Source organism: Myotis davidii, unplaced genomic scaffold (assembly GCF_000327345.1).
Source record: "Myotis davidii unplaced genomic scaffold, ASM32734v1 scaffold738, whole genome shotgun sequence".
Taxonomy (NCBI): domain Eukaryota; kingdom Metazoa; phylum Chordata; class Mammalia; order Chiroptera; family Vespertilionidae; genus Myotis; species Myotis davidii.
In genome coordinates this window covers 375,015-402,607 of record NW_006289824.1, presented here as the reverse complement: position 1 = coordinate 402,607, position 27,593 = coordinate 375,015, and the positions used below count along the sequence as shown (strand labels likewise).

At 40.3% G+C, this 27,593-nt stretch overlaps 1 protein-coding gene across 1 annotated transcript in view; it reads right to left on the bottom strand.

The window, feature by feature from the left end:
* Window positions 1-7,950: 7,950 nt before the first annotated feature.
* Window positions 7,951-27,593, bottom strand: part of CBLB (Cbl proto-oncogene B, E3 ubiquitin protein ligase) — a 226,773-nt gene continuing 207,130 nt past the window's right edge. Inside the window, exons 17-18 of the mRNA XM_006762650.2 lie at window positions 21,822-21,941; window positions 7,951-11,621 (exon numbers count right to left, since the gene is read on the bottom strand). Coding sequence (XP_006762713.1) covers window positions 11,362-11,621; window positions 21,822-21,941 — 380 coding nt within the window. The 3' untranslated portion in view covers window positions 7,951-11,361. The remainder of the gene's footprint in view (window positions 11,622-21,821; window positions 21,942-27,593) is intronic.

The window sequence follows — 27,593 nt, the reverse complement described above, 5'->3', positions numbered from 1 at the left end:
GGAAAGTTGGGGATGAGATTGGACACTATACTGTTGGGTGACAAAGAGGAGAGGGCTTCTGCTGATGAGACTGTGGGAGGGTGAGCCAGTTTGAGGGCTGCATAAAAGTGAGCTTGCCAGCCTGGGAGATATTCCAGAGAAATAAGCAGAATCTGACCAGCTCACAGCATCTTTTCAGAGAAGGAGCTTCTAGTGATGGCAATCTGCCTTTGAAAACGTGTTTTTTTAATCTTCACCGAAGGAATGAGGATACTTTTTCCATTGACATTTAGAGAGAGTAGAAGGGAGGGGTGAAAGGGGTGAAGGAGAGAGAGAGAGAGAAACATCAACATAAGAGAGACACATCCATTGGCTGCCTCCTACTTGTGCCCTTATCAGGGCCAGGAATTTAACCTGTAACCGAGGTACCTGCCCTTGACCAGGAATTGAACCCAGGAGCCTTTGCTCCACAGGCGGTACTCTAACCAAGCCAAGCTGAATCGTTTTTTTGTTTTTTTGACCTAAGGAAACCCCCATTTAAATCCATTTTAAGTGAAATGATTTGTTTTAGTTTTAGTAACCAACTTAATGAACTGTGAACCTAATGGGCTGCCAACATGGTAAGTAAGGTGTGATGTTTTCTTCTCTAATAATTACTTTTGACCTTTGAATTTACCTTTTCTTGTCTGGTCCACCAATACTCTAACACCGTGGTCGGCAAACTGCGGCTTGCGAGCCACATGCAGCTCTTTGGCCCCTTGAGTGTGGCTCTTCCTAAGCCTTAGGAGCACCCTCATTAAGTTAATAACAATGGACCTACCTATATCGTTTAAGTTTAAAAAAGATGGCTCTCAAAAGAAATTTCAGTCGTTGTCCTGTTGATATTTGGCTCTGTTGACTAATGAGTTTGCCGACCACTGTGACCCAATCTATCAAGTCCACTGCCTCCCATTCCTGGCCAGTCTTCACCGTGGGGGCCAGGAGAAGAGAAGGAACAAGAGCTACTGTCCTACCATTGCTCTTCACTCCTATGTTCCTTCTTCGGGATCGGGCCTGGGAAGGAAGGATTAAAGAAGGGTGATTAAATTATTCTTACTTCATAGGTGCTATCCTGCACCCTTGATATTTTAATGTCCTCTGTGTGGCATGCCCCTAAATGTGGACTCTGTCATTGACCCTGGGTGAGTTCTTTAGGAGGTCACTTGCTGAGTCATTGTCTGACACTAGGAATCCATTGGTGGACAACCTGTTGCCTGATCCAGTCATGCATTCCACAGAGTCTCTTGCTGCTTAGTTTTCATGCCTGGTAAGCAGCCTTCTTGAGTCCCGTTAAGATGACTCAAGCTCACTTGCTTTGACAGGGGTCCAATCTCAATGTAACCTTGCCCCTCCCAGTGGTGGGCTGCTTGTCAGATGATTCATTGAAGACTCTTCCCAAACATTTTGTTTTCGATCAGCTCAGTTACTCACAGATGGCAGATCAGTAAGTCCACTGCGTAAGGAGATTTCCAACAGAATCAAATGACAGTTTCCTAATCTCAATATTATTTATATTGAGAGAGCTAGATTCAATCCCTAACATTCTCACCCATCACTCACTTCTCCAGGTCAAGCCTCAAATGCATCATCTTTTGCTCATATAGTTTTGGGGCTGTGGAAGAGAGTTCTGCCAGCAACTCACACTGGATTCTGCACAGGTTTGCTAAGTAGGATTTTAGAATATGGAGGCACTTCGTTAGTATCTCTTGTTTTCAGCTTTGGAGCTATAGCCTCATGCTAGGAAAAAAAGGAAAAGTCCTTTTCAACAACCTGCTACATTTGGTATGAGGGAATTAAAGGAACCCACACATTATGCCACTATTCTCTATACCCAGAGACAACATTATTTTCCATGTCTAAACTAGATTTTAAACACAAAAAAGCCTTTCATCTATCTATATAAAAGGCTGAGTGACTGACCATACTGCCGTCTGAAGGTCTAACCTACTGACCGGCCAGTACATATGACGCATGCACTGGCAATTTAAAAATAAACATTGACTCGCGCATGTGCAATACATATAAAGCTCTCACTAGCACCAATTGCCAACAAAGCCAGAATGTATCTGAAGACCAAAACTTACCGCACCTTTTACATGCAGAAGTAAAAGTCTTAGTTAATATCATTCTGGTCATACGGAAGGGGAGGTTGTTCTGATTCCAAGAATTTATTTGTCCCTGTCTGACACAGGCCTCCCATCTATAATAATAAAACTGTAATATGCTAATTAGACCAGACAGCCGAACGACCTTCTGGATGTCATTCTGGACGTTCTTCTGGACGAAGCCACGGGGCCAAGGCGGAGGCAGTTAGGGACAATCAGGTAGCCGGGCAGAATGGTTAGGGGTGATCAGGCAGCAGGCAAGCAGTAGGGGTAAGCAGGCAGGCAGAGTGGTTAGGGGCATTCGGCAGGCAGGCAGAGGTGGTTAGGGGTGATCATGCAGACAGGCAAGTGATTAGGGGCGATGAGGCAAGCAGGCAGGTGAGCGGTTAGGAGCCAGCAGTCCCAGATTGCGATAGGGTGCAGGCGGAACTGAGGGACCCCCCCCCATCCCCCTGCACGAATTTCGTGCACTGGGCCTTTAGTTTAAAATAATTCGAAGACAGTTTCCAATGATGCCAGCATTTGTGATGACTATTAATAAATCACAAGGACAGACTCTAGACAGAGTAGGAATATTCCTACCTGAACGTGTTTTCGGACATGGTCAGTTATATGTTGCTTTCTCTCAAGTTTGAAGAGCATGTGACGTTAAGTTAAATTTGTAGCTGACACTTCTATTATAGAAAAAGGGTGAATAGAGATATTAAAATACTTTGAATTTTAATTTTATAATACTGTATTATATATACTATTTTGACATGTAATTTTTTGCAATAACCTAATTACCACACAAATCTTTCTTCTAATTAATTTCCTTTCAATGTGCATGAATCTGTGCACCAGGCCACTAGTTAATAAAATAAAGGACTTGCAAATATTTGGTCTAGATAGTAGTCAATGAAGAGAAAAACAGCTTTCAAGGAATCCACACTGGCCTTTCATGGTCTACCCAGCTCATCATCTCTAATCTCTACCTTTGTCACATGGGGTTTCAAGTACCAAGCACAGGGACAGTGCATCATGTAGGAAATGTTTAATGTTAAAAACTCAACTCTGAAAATTTTTTGGCAGAATTCATAGCTAATTATCCTTCAAAGTTTCAATGTTTCTCATTTTAACCAAACAATTTTGTTTCACTGTAGTCTAACCCTTGCTATTGACGTAATAGGAAAAATCAGACATGCTTTTCTTTGCTGTCTACTTTGGGGATTCTGAGAGATGCAATGTGACTTAAGGCCCCTGAGTAGGGTACATGGTTACAGATGAGACAACTAAAGCACAGAGAGGTTAGGATACTTTCCTAAGGTCACACAGCTTGGAAATGGCAGAGGCTGGAATTGATCCTAGCCAATCAAGTTTCAGAGTTTGCAGTCTTAGTTTGTGTGTTGTTGTTTTTTAAGTTAATATTTTATTGATCCAATAAAAATTTTCAATTACCACTATGGGGAAAACTTGCTGATTATTTTTAAATTGTTATTATTTTTTTAAATATGTTTTTATTTATTTCAGAGAGGAAGGGAGAGGGAGAGAGAGATAGAGAAATCAATGATGAGAGAGAATCATTGATTGGCTGCCTCCTTCCCACTTCCCACTGGGGATCAAGCATCCAACCCAAGCATATGCCCTGACCAGAAATCAAACTATGACCTCTGGTCTATAGGTAGATGCCCAGTCAAGGAGCCATGCCAGCCAGGGTAATTTTCATTTTTAATTAAACTTGGCATACAGTATTATATTAGTTTTAGATGGACAGCATAGTGATTAGACATTTATGTACATTACAATGTAATTTCCACAGTAAATATAGAACCCATGTGGCACCATACATACATGGTTATTAAAATACTAGAGGCCCAGTGCACAAAATTCATGCACTGGTAGGGTCACGAGGGCTGCCAGCTGCCAACCAGGCATTCCCTCCTTTTCCCAGCCACCTGCCCCTGCCTACTGCCATTGCTGCTGCTAGCAGGGCCTCCCCCCCTTCCCCTGGCCGCCTGCCAGCACTAGAGCCTCCCTCCCTTCCCCCGGCCACCTGCCAGCACTGCCGGCCAGGGCCTCCCCGCCTTTCCCCAGCTGGCCTGACCCCTGGTCGAACTCCTGGAAGAACTTGTGTCGAGGGGACAATTTGCATACTACACTTTTATTGTATAGGATTATTGTCTGTATTTCCCATGCTTGACTTTACATCCACATGGCTGGCAGTTTGTATGTATGTATGTATGTATGTATGTATTTATTTTTACTCATTACCCTACTCTTCTCCCCTCTGGCAACCATCAGTTTGTTCTCTGTATCTGTGAGTTTGTTCATTTATTTTGTTTTTTAGACTCAGCATATAAGTGAATTTATATGGTATTTTTATTTCTCTGTCTGACTTATTTCACTTAGCATAATACTCTATAGGTCCATTTATGTTGTAGCAAATGACAGGATTCCATTTTTTCTTATGGTTGAGAAATATTTCATTGTATATACCAGTATGTAACACCTCCTCTTTGTATATTTGTCTATTGATGGAAACCTAGGTTGTTTCCATATCTGGGCTATTGTAAATAATTCTGCAATGAACATAGGTTCATTTATCTTTTCAAATTAGTGTTTTTAGTTTTATCAAGTAAATACCCTGAATTAGAATTGCTGGATCACATGATAGTTCTACTTTTAATTTTTTGAAGAATCTCCATACTGTTTTTTATGGTGCCAGTTTAATAATCCCACCAGCAGTGCAAAAGGGTTCCTTTTACACCACATATTTGCCAACACTATTCTTTGTTTTCTTTTTTATAATAACTACTATAGGCCCAGTGCATGAACTTTGTGCATGGGTGCGGTCCCTAGGCCTGGCTGGTGATTGAAGCACAAGCGTCTGGTGTGGATGGGCAGGCTCACCTCTGGGCCCTGGGCATCACCTGGGCCCCCAAGCCCCCATGCACTCCCCTCCGTTTGAGTCATTGAGCCCCCACCTGGCTCCCTCAGTGCCTGAGAGCTAGGCAGCAGCCCTGTCCACGCCCCCCACCGCCACTGGTCACCATCTGCGGGGTGATCAGGCCCCACTCACACCCGCCTTGGCCTTGCACCATCTGCTCACCTGCTCCACTGCTGCCTGCTGCCAGCGCTGCATCGCTGATGCCCGCCATGTTCTGCACCACCCCCTGGTGGTTAGCACACATCATGGTGAGCAGTCAAACTCCTGGTTGAACTCTCGGTTGAGGGGGCAATTTGCATATTAGGCCTTTATTATATAGGATTCTGACAGGTGTGAGGTGATATGATAGCTCATTGTGGTTTTGATTGCTACACCCCTGATGATTAGTGATATTGAATATCTTTTCAAGTGTCTGTTGGCCATCTGTACGTCCTCCTTGGAAAAATTTCTGTTTAGCTACTTCAGCCATTTTGTAATCAGATTGTTTTTTGGAGTTGAGTTATATGAGTTCTTTATCTATTTTAGATATTAACCATTTAGCAGATATATCATTGCAAATATTTTTTCACATTCAGTCAATTGCCTTTTTGTTTTGATAAAGGTTTCTTTCACTGTGAAAAAGTTTTTAGTTTGATGCAGTCCCATTTGTTTATTGTCTTTGCCCCAGGAGACATAACTAAAAGAATATTGCTAAGACCAATGTCAAACCCTATTGCCTATGTTTACTTCTAGGAGTTTTATGGTTTCAGGTCTTACATTTAAGTCTTTAATCAACTTTGTTTATTTTTATAAACAAAGTAGTCTAGTTTCATTTGTTTGCATGTATCTGTCTGATTTCCCAACACCATTTAGAGAAGAGATTGTCTTTATCCCATTGTATATTTTTGCTTCATTTGTCATATATTAACTGACCATCTTTCATCCCTGTCCTAGATGAGGCATGATGGTAATTGAAAGGATTAAATGTCTTAATACTAAGTTCCATATATATAGTAAAGGCTCGGTAAAAGTTCTTAAGCACTTATGGTAAGCTCAGAATTCCATTACAATGTGATAAATTATGTATGGTATTTATTATATTGGAACTAGAGGCCCAGTGCACGAATTCGTGCCCCAGTAGGGTCCCTCAGCCTGGCCTGCAGGATTGGGCCAAAACCAGCTCTCTGACATCCCCTGAGGGGGTCCAGGATTGCAAGAGAGCACAGGCCAGGTCGAGGGACCCCACCTGTGAATGATCAGGGCTAGGAAGGGACATAGGAGGTTGGGCAGCTGGGGAGGGACTGAAGGAGGGCTCCAGGGCATGTCTGGCCCATCTCACTCAGTCCTGATTGGCTGTACCCCAGCAGCAAGCTAACCTACTGGTCAGAGCATCTGCCCTATGGTAGTCAGAGGACGTCATAGCACGTGGTTGAGCAGCCTTAGCATATCACTAGCATATTATGCTTTGAATGGTTGAACGGCAGACTGGCTGACCAGACACTTAGCATATTAGGCTTTTATTACATAGGATTACTTGCTAATGTATAGCTCCCATTTAATTCTATGTGCTTTGAGGGTATAATTAATACTACTATGCATGGGATTTTGCATGTACCAATTACATTCACAACATTCTGCTAAGGTTCTTTATCCCCATTGTTTTCTCCTCACAATATACTGTCCAGGAACAAGTGATTAAAAAACAAACAAGAATTTAGAGAACAGATGTTATTGTTGATTAGGAATTATCAATTATACTAGAGGCCCGGTGCACAAAAATTTGTGCACTCGGCGGGGAGGGTCCTCAGCCTGGCCTGTGCCCTCTCGCAGTCTGGGACCCCTCAGGGGATGACCACCTGCTGGCTTAGGCCTGCTCCCCGGGTGATTGGGCCTAAGATAGCAATCAGACATCCCTCTGGCAGCCCGGCAGCCCTCAGGGAATGTCCACTTGCCAGCGGGGAGCAGGCCTAAACTGCAGTCGGACATCCTTAGTGCTGCTGAGGAGGCAGGAGAGGCTCCCACCATCAACACTGTGCTGGCAGCCATCAGCCTGGCTTGTGGCTGAGCAGAGCTCCCCCATGTGAGAATGCCCTGACCACCAGAGGGCAGCTCCTGCATTTAGCGTCTGCCCCCTGGTGGTCAGTGTGTGTCATAGTGACCAGTCATTCCCAGTCTTTCTGCTGTTAGGGTCAGTTTGCATATTACCCTTTTACTAGAGGCTTGGTACACGGGTGGGGGCCGGTTGGTTTGCCCTGAAGTGTGTCCCGGATCAGGGTGGGGGTCCTGCTTGGGTGCCTGACTAGCCTGGATGAGGAGATGATGGCTGTTTGCAGCTGGTTACACCCCCTTCAGGGTGGGGGTCCCCACAGGGGTGCTTGGCCATTCTGGGTGAGGGGCTGAGGGCTGTTTTCAGGCTGGCGGGCGACGAAGCTCCCAATTCTATAATTGCAACATTGTTTCTTAGAGTGCAGCTCAGAGGCTGGCAGCGGCAGGTGGGAAACCTTGGCTTCCTCCATCACTGGAGCAACCAAGCCTCATATTCGCTTCAGCTGTCTGGCTGCCGGCCGCCATCTTGGTCGGCAGTTAATTTGCATAACACCCTGATTAGCCAATGGGAAGCATGTTGGAGGTATGGTTAATTACCCTATTTGTCTTTTATTAGATTATTTGGTATGTCATCCTTCAGTCTTTCCCAGATATGTATTTCTTACTTGGGAACTTAATATAACTTTGACTTTCAGTTCTGAGACATGGAACTAAATATCTTAAATATCTTAAAATAATGATATGGAATGGGTACTTTGCATTACTTTGTCCAATCAGCTCTTAAATGTCTTTTGCTTAACACGAAGAAGACAAATTACAACACAGAAATGCTCTGAAAGAAATGTGTGTGTCCATTTGAAAAGAATATACCGATTCTGCATTTAGTTAACATTAATTTTATAAAATACCTTGAAAGAACAGATAAAGTACTTGAGTTTACACAATAACCAGAATTGAAAAAGGATGAATAAAATATAAATTAATTGAACACATAATTATTTTGCCACATTAAATTTTTTAAAAAGGCATTTAAAAAATAAAATAGTAATTGGGAAGGAAACCCTTCAGTCTATTGCTTTTTCTGGAAACTTTTCCTAGAAGCACTAAAATTCCAGGTTAACAGGTAGTACCTGTATTGTTGAAAACATGCCATAATTTGCATCCAAATCTGTCAGCTTAAGAGAAATAATTAGAACTTTAAACAGAATTATAATTCAGTGCAAATTAAAGCTTTCAGTTGAAAATTGGGGCGGAATCATAATGTCCAAACTGTAGGAAATACTTTTGAAACTACAAAGGAAATTCACATTATGAAGAAATTGTGTTCTTGTGTGTGAAATGTTTAAAAATTGGCCCTTTGAAGTTGCAACTGGGAGTCTATATTAAGACTATTTGCAATGTGGCCAAGGTCATCTTTGTGGAAAGAAGCACTGCTCTGATTCAATTTCAGAAAATCTGGCCAGGGTATGACAGACATTATGGGGAAATAAACTTTTGGAAATTAATATACTGACTACCATTGAGGATAAATACTTTTACCCCTAGAACATGTTGGGGGATGAGGGAGAGCAGGTTAATGCTGTCCATGCTTCCTTTTAAATATTAGGGATATTATAGCATACCAGCTAAAAAATTAATCATACTACCAAGTCTTGGAGAAATGTGAGGAATGCCTAACTTTTTGGATCACAGTAAAACCAAGTTGGGACCATTATCAACCATTAATGGTCAATCACTTTTTATAATTAAAAATATTTGGGTTTAATTCTTTCCTCAAAAATTTTTCTTGGAGTTTGATAAGTCATAAGTAATAGGTAGCAATGGGCTTTTCATGACAGTTTTTGATAGAAAGTTTTGTCTTTTCATTCCATTCTGTACAAGTTTTTGATTCATTCTTTTTAATGACAAACCAATGGTTGCTATTGAGTACAAGCTGTAGAGATTTTGGTGGAAGTTAGTAAAATAGGTTTTTTAAAAAAATTTCGTCTAATTTACTATATTTCCATAAGTCTCTTCTTTTTTTTTTCTAATTCTCACTTGAAATGTTCACATTATTCAGAAATTATTTGAGAATGTACTGTTTTCTAACATTTGTATTTTGTATCATTCCCTAATCTATGAAGACTGTCATAACAATGTTATTACAATAAAGTGGCAACTTTTAGATTGCAGACTATACCTATGATCAGCAAGTCATAAAGCCCCAAATACAGTGCTAGTCCCATGTGACATCCAAAACTGATGAAATAACTGAAAAACCACGATGACATAACATGGAGTTCATAAAGCAATGGAGAATTAGCCAATATAATTTTTAAAAGTGTAAGAAAACTGCAGTCATATACCAAACTCACAGGAAGAATATCTAAGGCAAATTAAAAATCCCCTTCCAGGGACATCAATTGGCTCAGAATCACCTGAAGAAATTAAAACACAAGCACAAACTATCCAAGGCGTGTGACTCCTCAAGGACCTCACATCAGGACAGTGAAACCGTCAGGTGAGGGCAGGTGTCACTTTGCAAGGAGGGCAGCATCAGTTCCCCTCCAGGTCACTACACGTCTTAAACAGCATTACTTTCCATGGGACCTGCTAGATGTTTGGTTGTGTCCTTTCACGTCCTGAAGAGCGGCGGCTCACCATCTGATGCATCTTTTTACCTCGCACTGTGTGTCAAGTTACGGAGTGGGAGAAGCATGCACAATCCTGCAATTAGTCTGTATTTAGAACACCTTCTGTGGTTCAGATACTTTACACAGACTTGGTTTTGTCTCATTTCTCCACTAACTTGTCATTAGGAAAGAAAAAAAAAGCAGATTGCCTGAAAATTCTGAAGCTTTGATGGAAACCTTCTAGGCTTTGTCCATTAGAGAGACTTTTACCATCAAAAGCGCAGATAAAGAATCAAACTGAAATCAGCTTGCAACAGTTTGTGCTTTAAAAACAGTGCTGATCGCATCACAGATGCACAATAAATATTTGTAGCGTTATTAAAAGTATCAACACGGTTTCTGAAGAACCAACCTCCATATTGAAAAAAAAAAAAAAAGGCAAAACTATACATTTCTTTCACCTGACTGGATGGAGCATTGTGAAGCAATGAATGAATTTACAAATTTAATACGAATTGTAATTTGATTGCAAAGAGAAAATTACTAGGAATTTTGCAAAAAAAATCCCAAAATACAAAATAAAACAAAAAATTTGCCACAGTAGCATTAGCACTTAACAGTGCATCAAAGATTTAATGTTTACACTGCAAAATGAACTGGATCCTAAACCTGTTAGGTACCAGAGTGTAATCACTCTAATAAGAAATGACCGTGACTCTACTTGGGAGAGGTATGACCATAATTTTACCTGAAAGTCATGAGCGTATTTTAGAGAGAGAGCATGCCTCGCAGTGATTCAGGCATACATATCAGGAGACATCATTATACAAGTTCTATACACATTGTCATGTGTGAGAGTATTTCCTCCACCTCTGCAGGTAGTTGCTTTCAAATAGTTCAGGTTTTTACAGTCGTGACACCCTTGGGATGAGAAAGATGAGAATAAAGAAGATTGAGATCCCAAAACTTAGACTAAAAAGGGAAGCTCCTCTATGTTATATGAAAACTTTATAAAAGGCAGTTCACTGGCAAAAAAAAATGCTTTATACATTCAGATTTTCCCCATCTCACAACAATGGTTTCCAAAAGAAGACTCAGTAGTGAAGGCCACACACTTTTTTTTTTTTTGCATTAGTTTGATATGTTGAAAATCAGAACCTTTAAAGCATCTTGTAAATGGGAGCAATGCAGTTGGTGGGGATGAGATCTGAGGAGAGGAACCGAAGTGAATATGTGACTTGTTTGGTGTGGACAGCAAGGGAGTTGGTGGGAAATGTTGTTACAGCAGACCTGACCGCTCAACAAAGGGTCCGTCAAGAACACAGTACAAGTATAAAAAAAACAAAACTAAAAACAAACTGCAACTTCGACAACTTGTAAACAAGGAAAAGCATTTCACAGATTCAAAGTTCACGGGAAGTAAACGTCTTTAAATTATTTTTTTTTTGTCAGTTCAACCCTGATTTAAAAGTATGGCTAGCAAAAATAAAGAAGCCGCAGCTGTGGCCATCCTGAGCAAGCAGCTGTCTTCGGAGAAGCAGCCCTTCTAGGCCCTTCAAGAAGCCACGTGAAGAGGAGACACCTTCTTTCTCCAATTCCACTGCACGTCTCTCCTTTCCATGCTCCTGGAATATGCACCAATTGCTTGACATGAGGATGGTGACAGTCCTGGCTGCTATAGGTTCAGACGTGGGGAGACTGGAGGGGGGAAGGCAAATTCCCGGAGGATGCTACGGGCCACTTCAACATTATTCTGCGCTATCTCTAAGGCTCTCTTCACCTCTTCAAATGCATAACCCTCTCCCATTAGTTTTGCAATTTTTGCATCGACATTTTCCAATGCTGCCTCGGGCCCGTGGGGTTTTCTGTGGTGGATTTCTGGTGCAGTCCTTCGGGGTCGTGGTTTAGGAGGTCTGGCTGGTGCTTGTGAACCATCTGTGTAGATTTTAAAGAGAAGCATCATTTAGATAATGAGATAAAAGGAAAGACATAAACATTAGTATGATCTCATTTTATATGAAAATCTGTTTTTCATTTTCTCTACAACTTTTTTTTTCTTTTTATATACTACTAGAGGCTCAGTGCATGGATTCGTGCACTGATGGAGTCCCTTGGCCTGGCCTGCACCCTTGTGCAATCTGGGACTCCTTGGGGGCACGTCAGAGAACTGGTTTTGGCTCGATCCCCACAGGCCAGGCCGAGGGACCCCACTGGTGCACGAATCCATGCACCGGGCCTCTAGTATCCATATAAGATCTTTGGTTAATCTCTTCCCGCCCTCCCCCCGCCCCTTCCCTCTGAGATTCATCACTCTATTCTACATTTCCATGCCTTTGGTTTCCACTCCTGCATTGAGCGTCTGCCACATGGTGGTCAGTGCGTGTCACAGCTACCAGCTGGTCGGCTCCCCCCGCCCCTTCCCTCTGAGATTCATCACTCTATTCTACATTTCCATGCCTTTGGTTTCCACTCCTGCATTGAGCGTCTGCCACATGGTGGTCAGTGCGTGTCACAGCTACCAGCTGGTCGGCTAGTTGCTTAGGCTTTTATACATACACACACACATACATACACACACACACTAGAGGGGGCCGGTGCACGAATTTGTGCACCAGTGGGGTCCCTTGGCCTGGACTGCGGGATTGATCTGAAACCGGCTCTCCGACATCCCCTGAGGGGTCCCAGATTACTAGAGGGTGCTGGCCAGGCTGAGGGACCCCACCGGTGCACGATCGGGGCCAGGGAGGGACGCTAGAGGTTGGCCAGCCCTGGAGAGACCACGGGAGGGCTCCAGGGCATATCTCGCCTGTCCTGATCAGCCAGACCCCAACAGCAAGCTAACCTACTGGTCAGAGCATCTGCCCTCTGGTGGTCAGTGTATGGCATAGCGACTGGTCAACTGTCTGTCCCCTGGTGGTCAGTGCACGCCATAGCGAGTGGTTGAGTGGCCTTAGCATATCATTAGTATATTATGCTTTGATTGGTTGAACGGATGACCAGACAATTGGACACTTAGCATATTAGGCTCTTATTATATAGGATAGATTGTAGGGTAGGTTACATTGTCCCTATGTTTAACACAAATTTATTTCCAATTCCACATATTCTTCAAGCTTTACAAAGTAAGAGATATAGAAGGAAAAACCCGGCATGAAAAAGACAGCCTTTTACTCTGGCAACATAGCACATCCTTATTTACTAGATGGAGGAAGTGTCTACTAGATGAAAGTCTGTTACAAGCTCACAAACATTCCTTGCAGAACACCTGACCTGGCCCTCCATCCCACCCATGTCACAGCAGCACTGCTCTGAGAAACATGTTTGTACTGTCTTTGCCTGTCTGATTTTTCAAGTTAATAATGCTATAAAGTGATGCCTTACTGATCCCAGGCGGAGGGGTGGAAATAAAAAGAAAATGTAGATGCCTTGAGTCTACTGCTAGTTAATAGGTTGAACAGAAGTACTTTGCTCAAATACTTTATCCAGATTCCAATATAGGAAGTTTTGCTTGAGAAAAAGCAAAGCCAGACAAAATATTAGCAAGGGCCAGTTGGGTTTCAGATCAGTCCCCTGATGATAATAGTTTCTCTCAGTTAAACCAAATGACATTGGTGCCTACAAGTGGAGAGTAATTTTAGTAAGACAAAAGAAAATTACAGGCCACCACCCCATACACATCACCAGGGCATGGGCTGGCAACTTGAGAGGGCTGTTTGCTCTCTCATGGATTTCCATGTATCTGTATTTGGTACTTTAATTGAGATGCCTAGGATTTTAAAAATATTACAATAAAAACTGTCAAATTTATGCCATAAAACACTATGTAGACATCAATGTTTATTTACCTTTTTTCTTTTTAGAGCATACACAAATGCCAAGTGATAAATTCAAGAACACGGTTAAGTAAACGAGGATGGTGAGGCTAGGACCCCTATGCCTCTTGCCGCCTGCCCCAATCATATCCCCTCCCAGTCTCTGCTGCCTCGCCACATTTCCCAATGCTTCAGGAGATACTGTAAGTAGATATTTTACATAATAAAATAATGATTTTATTATTTAAATAATGAAATAATTTTAAATAATAAAATCTAAAATATTATCTAATACCTTATTTCACATTTTTCTAAGTATGATATTTTTATATGAGATGATAACTTGCAAAAAAATCATCCCATTCACAGTTCTAGCAATCCTATATAATAAAAGCCTAATATGCTAAGTGTCCGGTCATCCGTTCAACTAATCAAAGTGTAATACGCTAAGGATATGCTAAAGCCGCTCAACCGCTCGCTATGACATGCACTGACCACTAGGGGGCAAACAGTTGACCAGTTGCTATGATGTGCACTGACCACCAGTGGTAGGTTAGCTTTGACCGGTAGGTAGCTTTGCTGCTGGGGTCCGGTTGATCGGGACTGAGAAAGATGGGCTGGGCACGCCCTGGAGCCCTCCAGTGGTCCCTCCCTGGCTGGTCAACCTTCTGCATCCCTTCCCTGCCCCGATCATGCACCCGTGCGGTCCCTCGGCCTCGTGTGTGCCCTCTTGCAACCTGGGATCCCTTGGGGTATGTTGGAGAGCTGGCTTCGGCCTGATCCTGCAGGCCAGGCCGAGGGCCCCCACTGGTACATGAATTTGTGTACCTCTTAGTATCTATATAACATACATAAAAGCATCCAAGATGAAAATATTTGGTTCCATACCAAACTGGATAATAGTCTTGTTTTTAATTTTTTTCTTTCTTATAAGATAATGCTTTGTTTGAAAAAATATTACAGTGGTAGGTAAAGCTTATTAAATTCTGCTCATATAAAAGAACACATTAATTTTTGGTTCTTGCTAAGTCTGTATTGTTTCTTGCTGTAACTAAATATCTCAAATATTTATGGTCTGCTAAATTGCATTGTTTACTGTGTTTTGAGGTTCCATTTATTTTTCTATTAAGTATTTCCATTATGTTATGCAGACATGAACAATAAATTATACTTTGCTTCTAATCATTTCCAAAAAAACTATTAGAAATTCTAACAAGCCTTCCTTTAATCAATTACCATAGAATTTATACATTGAAATCTCTGTTCTGATTTAACTGAGAAAAGTACCTAGACATAAATCAAGTCTAAATTCCTTGTACTCTGCTGATAATTTTCTAAGATTTTTTCTACAATTGTTATTGTGTTTCTGTCCAAAATACTAAGAAGGGCACACGAATGTCAAACACCTGTGGAAAGAACAGCTATGTGTATGTACTGCTAAAGTAGTGCAGGAAGGCAGCCAGAGTCGCATCAAATAGGGTAACTGGCAGTGAAGTCTTATGATTTAGAGCTTTTAGATTTAATAAACATATGTATCTTTGATCGTGGTAGATGGCACCTATTAAAACTCCCCAGGAAACCTATCCACTCTGCGAGGCTGCTCTAATGAATACTGGCCAAATGCAATGAAATTCCAATGACTAATTTTATTTAAGAGAAAACTATTCTTTGCTTGTAAAATAAGCAGTAAGCATAATTTAGGAAACCTAAGTTAGCAAGGAAAAAACACTTGCACATACTACAATTAAATCAAATCTCTAGTTAGAGTAGTGAAGGTCTCTCATTCTGGAATTGGTATTTTATTTTTGCACACAAACTATATTGGAAATATCAACTAGAGAAAATGATTTAAACCCGTTCTGGAACGAATCCTGACAGATTTTGAAGACATTTTAATACAAATAAAACCTTATTAAAGCAAATATTTTTTCAATACATGGATTTCCCTTTTATTATTTTATTTTATTTATTTTTTAAATATATTTTATTGATTTTTTTACAGAGAGGAAGGGAGAGAGATAGAGAGTTAGAAACATCGATGAGAGAGAAACATCGATCAGCTGTCTCCTGCACACCTCCCACTGGGGATGTGCCCGCAACCCAGGCACATGGGTTCCTTGACCAGAATCGAACCCGGGACCCCTCAGTCCGCAGGCCGACGCTCCATCCACTGAGCCAAAGCGGTTTCGGCGGATTTCCCTTTTAAATCCAAAACTAGATCCCAGCCCTCATTGGCCTAACTCAAATCTATTTCCCCCAGACTGTGCTGATAACTTCAGAATCTTACAAGTGCCCAGAGGTTGAACTGTGTCATGTATTAGAGCCTACAAATGGAAAAATGGAATCTTTGTTGCAAATTTTTACCACCTGTTGTTATTTATTACCAAAGATATACTAGATATACTACATATTTATGAATTTCTACTTGTCATTGAATATTTTATTCAATTTTGAATATCATAGTTATTTTGTTTGGCTGTTTTGGTTAGATGCATCTCAGTATGGCCTCTAAGATACTGAGTAACTCTGATTTAAGCAATTTACTTTTACAATTCTCATTCTCCAAATCTACGCCTGTGTCTCCATTTTTAGAGTTATTACTTGTCCCTTCCCAGTCAGGTATAATGTGAATTAATTAATGTAATGTTCGGTGTATGTGCTGAGGAGATGATTAAAAAAAAAGGACGATGAGTTCACATTTACAGTGATCACTGCTACACTGAAAACAGCAATTACTGTTATTAAGAGGAATGTCAGAGGTGTGGAAGAGGATAAAAACATGCCATTTTTTGTGAGTGCACACTTCTGTAGAAAGCTTTTAAGCAAGATCTTAAGCAAAATATCCTACAACCTGAATAGGGAAAGCTGTTTTTTTAAAAAGAGGCAGACCATTTCCATGCTGATTAGAACAAATTACTTAAATGAATCTCTCTTTTGACACATTTCTTCCCAAAGCTCATAAACAGCCTCCACTGTACCCACTTTTTCTTTTTCACAATGTCTAATGGTAGGAGACAGCAGGTCCTTATTCGCTTTAGAGTGTGTGGGTAGGAGAAGGAAGCCATGACACAGAAGATAAAGCTATCTCACAGTTCCCTGAGTTACGATAGTGTAGTTTTGGAGTACATGGCCTAATGGAATTTTACCAACTCCATGGGAATTTCTGTACCTGAATGAAGATCATCCTTACAAACAGTTACTGAAAGGGCATGTGTTTCCTCTAGAGCTGTTGTCCATGCTCAGAGTACCTTTAACTCCTATGAGCAATAGCAACATCAAAATAAGTGCAAGAATATGTGGATATAAATAGTACATTTTCCTGGAGCACCAGTTTTACTCAAGGACGTGAGATTGTTAATAGTTTTTAATACTGAAATGAATACAGGTGTACCAATAAGTAAAATGCAAAATTTACATATATTTTTTAGATTAAACTGACTGAAGCCATTTCCTGCATGTGATTGTCCACTTTTAGTTAGAGCCTTGCTGCCTGTGTTGTTCAGAGTTAACTATTTGGTGTGGAGAAAGATTTTAGGAGCAATAATTTAAGGGTAAATCTTGATTTAATTTTCATTTTCTGAATCTATTAAAGAGCAGAGAGTCATTAAGTCATGGATAGCATGGGAATTAACCTGATGACAACACGATTAGAAGAATCCCTTGAATGAGTACTGTGCATCATGCATTTTAAATGAGGGCACTATCAATCCCTACAGGGCAAAAATTGGTCCCTGAGGGACCATGATAGATCCTTTGGGTTGTGGCCCTCTGAAGAGCCACAGTACATAAAAATATGCAGTATATCTAGTATATCTGTGGTAATAAACTTTCATTATTGCAGAGTGCGGCAGGATTGAGGAGTAGAAAAAAGGACTAAAAAGGCCTTTAAGTGGACTATGATAAAAAAGAAAAGGGCCCTAGCCAGTTTGGCTCAGTGGATAGAGTGTCGGCCTGCAGACTGAAGGGTTCCAGGTTCGATTCCAGTCAAGGGCACATGCCCAGATTGCAGGCTCGATCCCCAGTGGGGGGTGTGCAAGAGGCAGCTGATCCATGATTCTCTCTCATCATTGATGTTTCTATCTCTCTCTCCCTTCCTCTCTGAAATCAATTAAAAAAAAATAGGTGAGGGACACTGTTGTATGTCAACATCTACAGGAGTGAATACCAACTATTTCATCACAAGAGGTCCTTATTTATTTATTTTTTCAGTATTTAAACTTTGGTGTTTTTGTGGGTTTTTTTTTAGTCCATATTTTGAAAGATGTGTTTAATAAGCAAATGTCATAATCAATGAGTACATTTTCCTACTTTCTATTTCTTTTATATTGTCTTATTTAACAATAATTACACCACCAAGTTTCTGTATTTTAAACAAAAGAAGAGGCACTTAATGTGTTAGTTTTCTTGCATATAAAGTTAGAATTTCTGTAGACTTTTAAAATATTAAGTAGTGTTTGACAATACATAAAATAATGGATTATCATACCATAATTTAAAATGACATTTTAAAAGTTTAATTATGTGGTAAGATACATATGATACTATGTTAAATGGAGTTGAGATAGAATTGACATATTAAGTATGATTTCAACTATGTGAGCATGTGCATAAAAAAAGTTAGGAAGAAATACTCTAAAATGGCAATAATGTTCATTATTGATGACAGGATTACAGGTGACTTATTTTTCTTGTTGCTTTTAAATTCTATTCTATTTTGTACATGTCTATATTTAGAATATTTAGCATAACATTTGGCCCATAGTATGCACTTAACAAATTTTAAAATGATTTTAAATTTTAACAATCTGAGACAATCTCTAAAGCTTATTCTGTAGTTCAGTGACAACACTTGGGATGGACATCAAGACTCAAACTACTGATTTCTCAACTGCATCTGAGGATTAAATGACAAAAATAATATAAATTTAACTGATTACGGCATAATTGAAATCTGAAACTCATCAATACCATATACTGTAATAGACAATTATGATATTAAGGTTATAACATACCATTTTTAATGGTTATTAAAGAGCATTAGATTTGTAAGGAAAAAAGAAAACTTCAGGTATTCCAACTGTGTAAACTATAACAGTTTTATTATCCTTGTTGAGACATAAAACAAAATCTTCACTAATTTATCTTAAAACATCACTAATGACAATACACAACTCCAACCCTTTGTGAAGTGAAGCCATGATTTCTAATTGAAATTTTAATGGAGAGAACTATAGAATATTTGGTCTTAATATAAAATTTATTCAACACTCAATTATTTTTCCTTTAAACAACCAAAGGAAATGTAGTATTGGAATTAACTGCTTTATAATGAGACCTTTATTTTGTCTGTAAATTTGGCAATAAGATCTTTTAGCAGTTATGAATAGATTCAATACAAGTTATGTGCTGAAATTATTGCATTATTTTCAAGTGTTGCCTTGAACTGCTAAGAATATGAAAAATCTCCAGAGCTAATGCTGCATTTCCTCAGCATGACTGTGTTGTTCTACCACAAGATAGATTCCCTGGATTTTTCAAGAACGGTATTCAAACTGTAGCAAATTTTATCTTATAACAAAAAAAGCAAAACTGTAAAATTTGTGAAAACTCAAATATAGGTAGTAATAGGCATGAACCCCACATGAATAATATATCCATGTGAAGAAATAAGCAGGTTATTAGCAAAAAATAGGTGCCTCATATACAGGTATATATAAATTTAACAAGCTGGTTAAATCCAGTTACTTCTGATTAACTATCATTAAATATCAATTGTTACATCTAAAATACATCCTCTCCTCACAATTTTTATAACTGTCTTTAACATTTGGAAGGCTCTTTGTATATGCAGATATATATATATATATGAGCCCCTGGCTGCCGGCACTGGTTTTCCTCTGGCACCAGGGGCCCAGGCCTTCGCTCCGGCCGGAGCTGCCTTCAAGCCTTTGCTGCCCCGGCTGGAGCCGCCTTCAGTCTTCGCTCCACTGCTTCGTGCCTATGTATGCAAATTAACTGCCATCTTTGTTGGTGGTTAATTTGCATATCTCACTGATTAGCCAATGGGAGGTGTAGAGAAGGTACAGTGGGGCCTTGACTTACGAGTTTAATTCATTCCAAGACCAAGCTCATTAAGAAGCTCGTTAATTCAAATTACTCTGTCAACTCAATGCAAAAAATTGGCCAAGAGACAGCTGGTATCTCAAAAAACTTGTTAGTCGGGACACTCGTAAGTCAAGGCTCCACTGTACGGTCAGTTACCATGTTTGTCTATTATTAGATAGGATACACACACACACATAGATACATACATACACACACACACACACACACATATACACATCCTTTTTAATGAAATTATATTTTCGAATTCTTTAGAAAGTGTCTTTACCTAGAAATTTTACACATAAATAAGTCACTACTAGTCATTTAGATCACCATAAAGACCAGAGAAATTGAATTTATAAGGTGTAGCAATTACATCAGAATCCTCAACGGTCATCTTAAAAAGGCCTTAATAAAAGCATATTACATATTAGAATCCTAAAGGCACATAGTATCCAGCCTCAAGTTTTTTTTTTTTTAAATATATTTTATTGATTTTTTACTGAGAGGAAGGGAGAGTGATAGAGTTAGAAACATTGATGGGAGAGAAACATCAATCAGCTGCCTCCTGCACATCTCCCACTGGGGATGTGCCCGCAACCAAGGTACATACATGCCCCTGACCGGAATCGAACCTGGGACCCTTCAGTCCACAGGCCGATGCTCTATCCACTGAGCCAAACCAGTTAGGGCCAGTCTCAAGTTTTTGACAGAAAGACCTAGGACAGAGGCAAGCCCAGTCCCTCTGCTGGTGTGAAATTAACAAGTGGACATCTTGGTAGCTCTGTGAACTACACGAGAGCAAGTATCTTATTGGAAAAAGTATCTTATTTTCTAAGGTTTGACCTTGTTTGTAAAGAGTTCAGGGAGTAGGTTGAAATATTTGATGTCACAGCTAGTGGAAGCTCTCAGAGTAATAACCAAGCCTATTTTATCATGCAGGTAAAAGCTGGTTCAGGCTTCTGGTAAATGCCTATTTGGGGACATTTCAAAAAGGTTTGTGACTCAAGTTGTATCCTTAAAATTTCTAGGGTAATCAGAATTCCTACCATTTGAAATCATACAGGTGAATGATGTTCCTCTGGGCTCCACAACACCCACATATTATGGAACAAACTGTAAAGAAGCTGTGAAAATAGAGCATTTGGCCACAACTCTCCCCATAACTTGAGTATATGTTTCTTCTAATTCAGAGTTGGTGGTATTCTAAATCAGTCATGATACTCTCCTCAAACTTATACTTTTTACATCATTTCCTTATGGGACTTGATTCCTTCATTTACATAGAAGCTGCCTGGTATTGTCTACCCTTCTTCTTGACTTTTCACTGATCTGAAAATCTACCCTTTCAATTGGAATTACAGTGCTTCATTGGCTACCCCATGCATATATCTAAAATCTTGGAAAGACTAGAAGTAAACTAGTAAGAGCATGGACCAAAATTTGAAAAGGCTAATAAAATTTCCTATGTTCTCCTGAGTTTTATTCAGGTATTAAGACTTATAGGAGAATTTCAGCATCTCCCATGCATGTTATCAAGTATGTAAGAACTGGCTTGATAATTCTCAAATCAGCCATTACTAATTTTGATTCAGAAGTTACAGAATATATGGCTATCACTAATAATAAACCTTCTGTGAACTGAGGTTTGAGCTTAAGAACAAAAATCTAGTAAGAAAAATGATGTTTACAATTATGAGATAAAAATATTGTCCAAATTGTTAAAAAAAAAGTATGGGTTATGAGTATGGCTTGTATTTTCTAAAATAGTATATCCTTCCACTTAATGGCTGGTAGTGGAGCACGGACTGGTAGCCGTAAATAAGCTGTAAATATTAAGAGTTTGGTGCTAGTATTAATTCTAAAGGGATTTTTTCCTTTAATGGAGAAATGAGAGAATGTTGCATTATAATGTATATAGAGGTTTTCCCTTTTCTGATATCTGGTAAGACAGAACAAAAATTAGAGGATGAATAGATATGCATCAGAGAACACATTTTACTGACTAATCAAAGATAACAGTTAACAGCGATTTTTCTTTTCCATGAAGTAATTTTGTAGGCAATCCTCTCATTATACAAGCTTTATAAGTAACTTGCAAAGGTAATAAAAATACTTTCTTAGGCTGGCAGTGCTCGCTGAACTGAATAAAAAGGTAAGGTACTCCAAAGAGCACTGAATAAACGGAAGGTATTATTACCATTATTAGCCAACTCACCTGAAGAGGACGGAAGCTGATCATAATCCTGGGATGTTCTGTTGGATTTGACATTTTCACCTGGCAATCTCCTAGCAGGAGGCAAAGGAACTTGACCACTTGCTGGGTCAAAAAAGGGATCTTAAAAATTAAAGATAATTTTCAAAATTAGAATGTCTCTGCTGGTTGATTGAAGAAAAAATTCTAGAGATTCTAGTTTTTGAAAATAAATTACAAAACTAATTTCATGACTGATAATAACAATTTTTAATCTGCTAGCATATTTTCTTTCTACTTGTCAATGAAATGTTTTCCCATTTATTCCTAGATTATAAAGATTACCAATTTTATATTTTCAGATATTAATTGTAAAATTATTGATGCAGCTGTTTCTAATTTTTATTTTCTGTTCCAATCTTTCATGTACAATGAATAAATTACAGAAACTGTTGTAATAGAGCAAAATTCAAAATCTCTCTCTCTTTTTTTAACTCTCTGAAATCAGTTAATCACTCTTAGTAGGCAATTTGTAAAATGGACATTACACTTGTGATTTGTGAGGATTAAATGAATTTATGAATGTGAAATCCCCTGTACACATATGGTGCTTTTAAAAATAACATTACAGTAGGCATCCTATGTTAAAAATCATTGTTGTTAATTGGCTCACTGAATAGTGAATTTAATTGTTAAAAGTTGTGATTTTTTTTTCTACTTTGGCAGTCAGAGAAGGGGCATCTGAAATAGTGAAAAATATATATTGTAGACAAATTAAAATTTACTGTTTCTAGTGATATTTATTAACTGGAACTAAAGGCAGAAAGAGATTTTGTCAATGCTACTATATCAAAGGTTAGGCGCATAAACTTAACTGGTTTACAATTAGTAGTTCCTGGGTTTAAAGCCATAGAACTGATTGTTTGGGTCACTGATAATTTATTTAGCCACCACTTCCATCATGGGTGCTTCTGTTTTCCTCTCTCAATCTTACTCACTTTTACATCTGCCAGATCTCCAAAGGTGCTACCACAGTTCTTGGAGGTCAGGGACCTTATCTTATTCATCCTGTTTGAATTTTCTCTCCTAACACAAACACAGTACCAAGAACAGTGCCTAGCAAATAGCCTGGACTTCAAAAATATTTACTTTTAACTACAAAAGGTAAACGCAGACAGATTGATTTTTCAGAAATTCAAAATCAAACCCATGAATTTCACTGAGAAATCCATGAAATTTGAATTGCTGACAAGGCTAAAATTATAAATATTAAAGACCTAATTATATTTCATTGTTTTAACTTCCATTTGAGTTTTTCATTAAGAATATATAAGAGTTTGGTTACTTAAGAAGGTAATTCATGCTGATTTATACCAATTTTTGATTAGATAAGTAAGGCAAGACTTTAAGTCATTGATTATTTTTTCCCCTATTCGAGTACAATAATTATCCCCAGCTTTACTGGAGACTTTTTGGCCTAAGCAAGGCTACTTAAGTTGCTTTCATTAATTTCAAGATTAAAATGAGTCTTAGATTTTGAGCTTTCAGTATTTGAAGAGTCAGTGGTTCAGCCTCAATTTTGCTGAAAAGTTTTAGGAAGATAAATCAAATTATGCAACAAATGTTAAATGTTAATCTTGATAAGAAAAAGTAACCAAAGGGACCAAATACAGTAATTTCTGAACAAATTTAGAAATTTCTCAAGGATTTAGATTTATTCAATAAAATTTACTTTAAGTTGTGCAATACTTAAAGATTATCTTTTGCAATACTTATACTTTTTTTATTTCCTTAGGGGTAATTTATGGGTTTGTCAGATATGCTGTTTTCAATCATTTGTTTATTTAAAGCTAGACATTAGATTCTGAATACATAGTGTCATAAATAGACTACAAAATATACAGTTATGATGTTGTTCTGTTAAACTATTTCACTTAAAAAGTCACTAGATACATGGATAATACCATAAATAATATATCGTTTAGTCTGAATTGCAGCCAGGTTCTGTCATGCTTTTATAGCAAGTTGTGAAGTTAGTACTGGTGCTTCAATGGAAAAAGATACACAGTTACTTCAGAGATACATAATTAATTGTCTCCCGATAAGGACAAATTGAAAAGCAATAAAGTTAAAAAAAAATAACTCTTCAAAAACTAATTTCAGTAACATTTTATATCCACACTTAGGGTTAAAAATACCACAGCCAATGTACCATTATCCTATATAATAAAGAGCTAATATGCAAATGGACGTCACACCCTCACACCATCATGCCATAATGGCTCAGACACTCAATACTGGGGAGAGAGGAATGGGGACCAGGCAGGCACAAATGAGCTTGTGAGAGAGGAATGGGGACCAGCCAGGCTGCAGCCTGGGAGAGGGACAAGCCGCCTGCCCCACGGTCCCGGGTGCCAGTGGCTGCATCTGAACCTGTGGTCCGGGAGAGGGACAAGCTGTCTGCACCATAGTTCAGGGCACCAACAGCTGTGCCAGCACCTGTGGCCCAGGAGAGGGACAAGCTGCCTGCACCCCAGTCCCAGGCACCTGTGGCCTGGGCAAAGCCACCTGCTAATGGCCCCCGGTGGCTGCGGCTGGCCAGAGGAGGGAATCCTGGGTCCTGGGTGGGGGGCGAGGGAGAGGTGGTTAGGGACGATCAGGCAGGCAGGCAGAGGTAGTTAGGGACGATCAGGCAGGCAGGCAGGTGAGCGGTTAGGAGCCAGTGGTCCCAGATTGCGAGAAGCAGTTGGACAACCCCCGAGGGGTCCTGGATTAAAGAGGGTGCAGGCCTAGCTGAGGGACCTTCCCACCCCGTGCATGAATTTCATGCACTGAGCCTCTAGTCTATATATATAATACTCTAATATGCAAATAGACTGAAGGGCGGAACAACCAGTCACTATGACGTGCACTGACCACCAGAGGGCGCGCATGGGGGAGCAGGTGAGTGGGGGTGCCAGACCAAGGCAGGGCGCCAGTTGCTGTCATTGGCGTGAGCCTCTAGTGGTTACTGAAAATACTTTGCTCCCATGTACCACAGTCCCACCCAGCACTCGCACACACTGCCAGCACCATCAATGGGTGTGAGTGGTGGCTGCTGGCCCCAATCGTCCCTCAGCGCTTCTGCACCTCCACTTGTTCTTGAGGGGCGATCAGGGCTGTTAGCCGCCACTGGCACCCACTGAGGGCACTGGCCCTGCTTGTATGTTGCTGGTGCCGGCTCTAATTGCTCCCTGCCATCAGCTTGTGGTGGGAGTAGTGGCGGCGGGAGTGGGGATGCCAGCAGACAAGAGACTGGGGGCCGTGGCGGAAGGGGCCGGGCCGGGGTGCAGAGGATGGGCCGGGACCTGCCCCGGTGCCCACTGCAGCCTCGCGGCCCACAGTTCCTTTCAAGATGCATGAATTCATGCACTGGGCCCCTAGTATAGTAATAAATATTTGAGAAATGAGAATAAACATGATGGGATTAATCTATTTTGAAAAGCAAAATACAACTGCCTGTGATTTACAGTAGGTAATGCTAAATTTAAAGTTTAGTACTTATTTAAAGATTATTTAAAAAAAAAAAACTAAGGGAAGACTAGAAGGAAAAGTTTTGCTAATTATAAAATAAATGGGAAAGACTTTTAGTATAGATGGCAAAGTAGGCAAACACTGCTCAACTCCTCCCACAACCACATCAAATTCACAAATAAATTAAACAACAACCATCACTGAGAACCACCTGAAATCCAGCTGAACAGAAGCCCTATAACTAAGGATATAAAGGAGCCATGTAGAGCCTGGTAGGCAAGGTGGAGATATGAAACAGGCAGATCCCACACTCACGCTGTGGCAATTAAGCATTAGGAGGCATATCTTAGCTGCAGAGGTGTCCCCTAAGGAGCAAGGGGTCTCAGTCCCACCCTGAGCTCCCCAAACCAGCATTCCAGTGTCAGGAAGCAGAGTCTCGATAACATCTGGCTGTAAAAACCATCAAGGACTGCATCTGAGTGAGAGGGAAGGCTGCTGGAGAACTAGGTGCTGCAGGTCTTAAAGGGCACAAACTCACAAACTCACTCACTCTGGGCTTCTGTGCAGAGGCAGCATCTCAAAACCTGCCAGGGACATATGGGGAGAAACTGAACTGACTAAGTAGGGCTGGATGGGCAGGGGTCAAGACAGCTCTCTCCAGGGTTGGAAGTGCTGGCAGGTGCCACTATTTTTGTTGAGGGCTACCCCTACCCAGCCATTCTGGCCCAAGTGGGTGCTAAATCTGGGATCTCTATTAACCTGGCTAACACTCTATGCCCCACCCTGATGATTCCCTGAGATCTCACCCTACCAGCATGTCTGGCTGAACCTCTTCCAGTGGATCCTCCATGCAAGCAGCCTGCCTCAGCTCGTCTGCAGACTTTCTTAAAACCTCCCAAAGGTCCACAAAGCCAAAGAAAGCAGTAAATATCTGGCCTTTGTGTGTTTTTCTACACTAAGATAGGCATGATCAGTGATCAATCTCAACTTGGCAATGTAACTCCCATTAGGTAGCCCCAGGTCTGACATAAGCAGTGGCCAGTCTTGGCTTGGAATGCAGCCTCAAACATGGCACAAGTGGCAGATGGCCTCAACCCACATCCTGGCACCCACCAAGGGGTTCCCAGCCCAACACCAATGGCTGCCAGCTTTGGTTTGTAAAATAGCCCCTCTCAGGAACCTCCAAGCTCTGCACAAGTGGAAACCAACCACAGATGTTTTGTAACTCTTACCAGATAACCTCAAGCCAGGAACAATCAGATGAGCCTGACCTGCACTATAGCCCCACCCAAGAGGCTCCAGAACAGTACACACCAGGTGCCAGTATCAGAGCCCCACCAACTAGCTTTATAAATGACAAACCCGAAGGGCAGACGTGGCTGGCATTAGAGTCCCATCAAAGAGACCCCTAATCTGTGGAGTCAGCCCTTGCAAAACAGCTTGTCCTCTATAGTCACAGCCAGCTCTCAGACCCAGTCAGCTTGAAGGTCAAACCTACCCACTGACATGAAAACAATAATCAAGCCCTGGTTGGTGGCTCAGTTGGTTGGAGCGCTGTCATCCCATATACCAAAAGGTTGTGGGTTCAGGGCCTATACTGAAGACAACTGATTGATGTTTAACTCTTACAGTGATGCTTCTCTTTTTTTCTCTTGATGTTTCTTTCTCACATCGATGTTTCTCTCACTCCTTTCCTCTCTCTAAAAAAACCAATAAAACCATATCCTCAGGTGAGGATTAAAATAAGCTAAAACAAGAAAACAAACAGTAATCAAGGCTCAACTGCAGTAGGAAGGTACACACAACACACACACAAGGGGCATCTCTGGAGCAATCGGCTCAGAGGACCAGGGAGACTGCACCACTGGGTCCCACAGGACAGCTACATTAGGCTACACTCAAAGACTGGGTGATGAAGCAGATCTACCTAATACATAGAAACAAACACAGGGAGTCAGCCAAAATGAAGACTCAAAGAAACATGTCTTAAAAGAACTAGAAAATGAACTAAATGAAATGGAGACAAGCAATCTATCAGATGCAGAGTTCAAAACACTTTATAAGGATGCTCAATAAATGTAGGTGAAGAGTAGATGAACTCAGTAAGAACATTAACAGTGAGGTAGGAAAGGTAAAAATGGAATAGAAAACAACAACAACAAAAAGAGTCAGAAATGAAGAATGCAATAACTGAAATGAAATTAGCTGGAATTAACAATAGATCAGATGAAGCAGAGGATCAAGTCTGCCATCTGGAAGACAAGGGAGTTAAAAATACCCAAT